The sequence below is a fragment of the Austrofundulus limnaeus genome, unplaced genomic scaffold (assembly GCF_001266775.1).
Source record: "Austrofundulus limnaeus strain Quisiro unplaced genomic scaffold, Austrofundulus_limnaeus-1.0 Scaffold24, whole genome shotgun sequence".
Classification (NCBI taxonomy): Eukaryota; Metazoa; Chordata; class Actinopteri; order Cyprinodontiformes; family Rivulidae; genus Austrofundulus; species Austrofundulus limnaeus.
This window is the reverse complement of record NW_013952426.1, coordinates 1,503,757-1,510,022: the sequence shown is the minus strand read 5'-3', so window position 1 is coordinate 1,510,022 and position 6,266 is coordinate 1,503,757. Positions and strand designations below refer to the sequence as shown.

At 39.3% G+C, this 6,266-nt stretch overlaps 1 protein-coding gene across 1 annotated transcript in view; it reads right to left on the bottom strand.

Moving 5' to 3' along the window:
• Positions 1 to 6,266, bottom strand: part of LOC106514923 (neuropilin and tolloid-like protein 1) — a gene marked incomplete in the record, with an annotated part of 17,480 nt that overhangs the window by 10,357 nt on the left and 857 nt on the right. Inside the window, 3 exon segments of the mRNA XM_014004460.1 lie at positions 1,722 to 1,970; positions 2,056 to 2,190; positions 3,659 to 3,724. Of these exon segments, the coding sequence (XP_013859914.1) occupies positions 1,722 to 1,970; positions 2,056 to 2,190; positions 3,659 to 3,724 (450 nt within the window).

Genomic DNA, 6,266 nt, shown 5'->3' with positions numbered 1-6,266 from the left:
GTGTGTGTGTGTGTGTGTGTGTGTGTGTGTGTGTGTGTGTGTGTGTTTGTAGGCTTTCCCATGTTCTGGTCAGCTGCAACTGCTGAGCCAACGGAACGAACAGGAACACGTTAGCAGCATTCAACCAATCTCTTGCTGAAGATGCAGCACGTATCAATGCATTAAAAGTGTGTACCCGTGAAGCTAACGTGCATGTCTTTGGTCTGTGAGTGGAAACCGATGAAAACCCACCCATGCAAGAGAAGAACATGTAAACACCACCCAGAAGGAACCCAGGCTGGGATTTGATCCAGCAACCTTCTTACTGAGACACCAGCTCTACGGTGACACGTGGCTTTGACTTTGCACCTGTAGATGTAGCGACAAACTGTGGTTACTGACAATGATTTTCTGAATTGTTCCTGAGCCCATGTGGTAATAACCGTTACAGAAAGATATCACACATAATGTTGGGTTTTGGACTTGCTGCTTGAGATTTGTCCAGATTCTCTGAATCCTTTGATGATTTTGTGGAATGTAGATAATGAAATCCCTAAACTTCTTGCAATTGTACATTGAGAAACATTCTTAACCTGACTATTTTCTCATGCAGTTGTTCACAAAGTGGTAAACCTTGCTCCATATTTGCTTGAAAGTTTTTCAGAGCTGCTCCCTTTATACACAATCATGACACTAGTCTGTTTACAGTTAACCTGTTCACCTGTGGAATGCTTTAAAAAACTGTTTTTTAGCATTTCTCAACTTTCCCAGTCTTCTGTTGCCCCTGTCCTAGCTTTTTTGGAACGTGGAACAAGCATCAAATTCGAAACATATTGTCTTTGTAGTGTATTCAATTGAATATAGGTTGAAAAGGATTTGTAAATCATCATTTTCTGCTTTTATTTGTTTTAAACAATGTCCAAACTTCATTGGAATTGGGGTTGTATTTGTAATTCCTACCCTAACCCGAACCAGTCCCAACTGAGAGAGAAGTAGAAACTTGAAAGAACAGTAGAAAATAATGTGAATGACAAATTCAAATATGAAGGTTTCTGCATCTATCTAGGTCTTTAGACTAATTTCCTACAAATAGCAGATGTATGGTTGTTTGTCTCGTTTGTCTCTATGTGTGGCCCTGTGATGGACTTGCGACCTGTCCAGGGTGTACCCCGCCCCTTGCACTGTGACTGCTGGATATGGACTTATTCCTTATCGGAGCAGCGTGATACCATGTAGGTTAAAAATGTCCACCATTTTTAATAACTGATACGCTGTACACTCAGGAAATAAGCATGAGGAGGGGTTATGTCTATTTGTGCATTTATTATAAAGTTAGCGTCTCTTCCTGGCCTCACACGGGGGCACCAAAAATATTATGTAGTGAGATTCTGTCGAAAATGGATGGATGGATGGATAGCAGATGTATGAAAGCATCAAATGTTAATACAATCATGCCATACAGTTGTAGCTGTTAGAAAATTGAGAATGGAAATTTTGCAAGACATTCAATGTGAAACTGAAACATTTTATACTGCAGAACAATTTAATTAAAACGTGTCATAGGACAGAAATGGAACAATGATGGGAGGACTGCATGAACACTCTTGTGTACTACATAAAACCAGATGACACAATCCTCCTGCAATAAATCCAGGCCAACTTTTCAGTCAGCTGTTGGGTTTAATTTGAATGGAGGTCTGTTAAAATGATAGGTGTTCGTGCACATCAGGCCCATCTCTCACCTTGTGTGAAGTTATACCGTGCAGAAAACCCCAGGGCCTCTAGTTCACCATCAGCTACAAACTTGATGTACAGGTACCTCCCACTGGAGCGGATGTAGGCGGGGCTTTCCTGGCCACAGTAGCGACCGATGATAGGAGAGAAGGCGAAGGGGCCGTCACGGATCTCGATGTGGTCAAACCTACACTCCCAGGACGGCTCGATGGCGTACTTTTCGTCAAAAAACAGGTCGACGCACTGTCGAGGTAAGGCTGCAGTAGGCAGAGCGCTTAAAAGGCGGGAAAGAATGAAAGCAGGAAAGAGAGGAATGTAACCAGTAGGCTGGGAGAGTCTCACCTTCTATGATGTAGATGCATTCCCTCTCAGGTGGGTATTTCTCAGGGTAATTGGGGGATGTGAAGAACCCTCCGCTAGATTCTTTTACCCAAGTCCCACACTGTCCAGCTGGTGTCACGCCTGAGTTGTTTGTTACTAAAACAAGAATACATAAGTGAAGTTAACTGCTTCTTTTTATTTATTTATTACAAGGTCCTGCGTATTACTTGACTTATGAGAGTTTCAACCAATGAATTATTCAAGATACAAGCAGTCTCTTTCTGGCCAATTTTTTTCTTCGAGTTGAGAGTTAAAATTTGTGAAAATGAAACCCAACCCTACCAGTGCTGACTTATAGGTGTGTGTATACTAAACATGTTTCAGCACTGTTGCAGGTCTTTGTTTAGACCATGATTAGTCCTGATATTAACAGACTTGTGTCTACAGCATCTAAGACTTTTAGTCCCTTTGTTCTATTAATGGATTTCTACCAAATAAACTTTGTTAAATTGTTTTGTACAATATGTTTCTAGTTTATTGTAGCAAGTACTATTTTCAATTCAGCGAATTAGTATCTACAAATAACTAAAAAACTCAGTGTGAAATGTTTCCCCCAAAGATTAGATTCACAGCTTCTAAATTAGTCACTTAATATTAGGGTCTAGTATTAAAAAAAAAGCTTTTCCATGCCTTGTCCTTGAAATGGTGGCTAGAGTCTAGATGAGCTGGACAGTTCTTGTAAAAGTGGTATAATTAGGAAGATATACAGTAGATTTCAGTGGCACGAGGGTTAGACTTTAACCTTCCAACCTGAGCATTGCCAGCTCAAATCCCTGCATGATCACATAATATGGTTGTGTCCCTGGGCAAGGCTCTTGACCTAACTTCCCCATGTATAAATATGTTGGTGTGATTGTGGTGGTCTGGAGGGACCACAAGTGTAGATGGGCAGCCAAGCTAACTTCCACTAATGAGGAATGAATGAATGCATGAAACTGAATGGCATTTTTGGGCATCTAGAAAAACAACTGAAGCATTATTATATTATTATTATTATTATTATTATTATTATTATTATTATTATAGTAGGAGTTACTGATCTGTTCATTATACCAGAAGGTTTCCCAATTATTCTCAACTGAATTCAAGTGAAATACATTGGTTAAAAAAATACTTTTAATTTTAAGTACTTTCAGTACTTAAATATTTTTGAAAGCACATGCTCCAGCACTTTAACTTAAGTAATAATTTAACAGAGCTTTGTTTACTTTAACTAATATTTGATCAGGCGGATCATTACTCTGACTCAAGTAAAGAATTTCAGTACTTTGTCCACCATTGCTCATTAGAAGTGTTTAGTTCTTTTTTAGAACCTAAATCCATCCAGAACTTAAGTCAATATCGTCAGAAAAGAAAATGTTTTATCAGGATTATTTTAGAGAGAAGATGAATAAACAGTAACTGGTAATGGATCCCAAATCAATTATAAAAACACTCATCTTTTGCATTTGAATAAGATCAAAGGACTCTGGAACAATGAACCAAAGCTACAACAAAGGTTTATTTCACAACTTGATCCTGAAGTCAAAATAATAATTGCTGCAGGTGTTCTGTGTAATTATACCTTGCATTTTCCTGGTGGTTGCGGTGCTCTCACACAGCTCATGGAGGATGAGGCTTGTTGCTAATGCTGCGAAATCACAAGAGGAAAAGGGTTTAAAATGCTCTGTTTGTGTCGGGGCACCGGATCTTTGGGGTGAACCAGCCTTTGCCGTAATGTGTTTTGGGGTTTGAAAGCTACTGGGACATCATGTTTAGAAAATAAACGTCTCAGTTTCTCCGAAACACCCGCAACATACGGAATAACCACTGGTTTGGGTCTGGGTTTGGGGTCTTCATTTTCACCTGAAGGTTGCATGGAATCCTGTCTGTGTTTCCTGTCTGCTTTCAGGAAAGCCCAGTCAGGATAACCACACTGCTCCAGGGCCTGTCGTGTGTGTGATTTCTCTTTCTGCCTGGCTCCTGGGTTTGTAGGGACACTGTCTGCTCTGTGGTACAGAGTCCTGATCACTCCTAACTTGTGTTCCAGTGGGTGGTGGGAGTCAAAACGCAAATATTGGTCTGTGTGGGTGGGCTTACGATACACGCCAGTTTCCAAACGTCCTCCGTCCGAAACCGAGACATCACAATCCAGGAACGCCAACCTGCCATTTTTTACATCCTCTCGTGTGAACTTAATATATTCATCCACAGAGTTGATGTGATCAGTGAAATGTTGGACTTCCTGGGCTTTAATTTTAACCCAGGTGTCGTCAACATATCTGAACCAATGGCTCGGTGGCATCATTTCTGTCTGCTTTCTTGCTGATATCCCCTGGTGACAGCCGTCAGGTGCATTACCCCCAGTCAGAACTCTGCTATGCGGACCTCGCGGCTCACATTATGTGATTGGTCAGAACTTTGTGGGCGTGTTTGTTTGTTAGGAGCAACACAGCACTGAGGAACAGGACCAGGGCAGAATTTCGAGCAGCTCTTCCTTCTGCATTTTGTTCAAAAGGATATTTTCTCTGAAGCAGTTTGTTAAATTAGCAAGATGAACAGCTTTGATGAGCAGCTGGTTTTTATTGATCCTATTCATCACGTTTTTTTCCATCATCAAGATTTTCCTCCTCAGGCGTTTCACCCAACACAATACTGATTGTTGAGTGAAAAAAAAGAATAAAAAGAAAGAAAAAAATCCAGCCATCTCACTATTGTTGTTTATATATTTATCTATGAGCTGTGGGAGGGCAGAGAGAGGAATTGTTATTTTATGGCCCACTGTGTTTTAAGCACATTTATACTCATTCAAGAATAAGATGTATGAAAAAATGCAATCACTGACCCACCGTCTCACATCATACTGAAGTATAAAACAGGCTTAAAATTACCATTGTACTGGAGAAACAAGCTAATTTTGCAGGAAAACTGCACTTCCTGAGAGTTCTGATTGGGCAATGGTTGTTTATCTGCAGTCATCGATACCCGGTTGTATCAAGTATTAAACAACATTTAGCTGAGAAAGGTTAATTTTTAGCCCATGTGCATATTGTGTATCTCTACAAATAAATGTGTACAGTGTTTTGATGTAGTGCACTACTGTGTGTGTAAATACACTCAATATAAATGCAAGACTTGTTTTTGCTCTCCTTTTTCATGAGATGATTTGTGTAAATCTGAGTATTTGAGCACTTCTCCTTTGCTGAGATAAAACATTCACCTCACAGGTGTGGCACATCAAGATGATGATTAGACAGCATACCATACCATACCATACCATACCATACCATACCAACTTTTTTTGTAAAGCACTTTAAACACTGACAGGACCAAAGTGCTGCACACACTCATAAAATACAATACAATCATAAAATAGAAAAAAATAAAATGGAGCAATCAAATAAAACACAAATAAAAAACACAATAAAACAAAGTCAAGCATCCCTGATTGTGACAAAAGCCAAAAAAGTGGTCTTAAGAAGCGATTTAAAAACAAGGGAGGAGGCCTATCTTATGTCCAAAGGAAGGTATTTCCATAGCTTGTGAGCTGCCACAGAAAAAGCACGCCCCCCTCTAAGCATACTTGTTGCACAGGTGTGCCTTAATATTGTTCACTGTGAACAATAATGTGAAAAAATTGTCTAAACCGTGTACATGGAAATATTCTTGGATCTTTGAGTTCAGCTCTTGAAAAACGATTCACACATATTCAAAGGTAATACTGTATGAGTGAAACAGAATTCAGTGCACTGCCCATTTCATGTCTCATCGGTACAACAGGCTTTAGTTCAATGCCATCTTGACTACTGTCCTGCTGTGTGGTTCAGCACCTCAGAAGATCTTGGTAAAGTGCAAACTGTTCAAAACAAAGCTTCAGGGTTAGATTAGTTGTGATTTTAGAACCAATTAGAATTCCAATAGGAGTCCATCATGGTTTAAGGTCAATGACAGCTTTCTTCTCTTTTTAAAATGTGGATTTTACATAAACATTCTGGCCTTTTTCTTACAATTATTACCCACCTCTGACAAACAATTTTTTTTACAATATAAGTCTCTGTTGTTACTTTAACACCTCAGCCCTAAACTATGCACATTCTCTATAGAGCCATTTGTTACTGGAACATGTTGCATTCAGAAATAACTGCTTTTAGTCAAGATACATTTAAAATGTATTATATGTATATATATATATA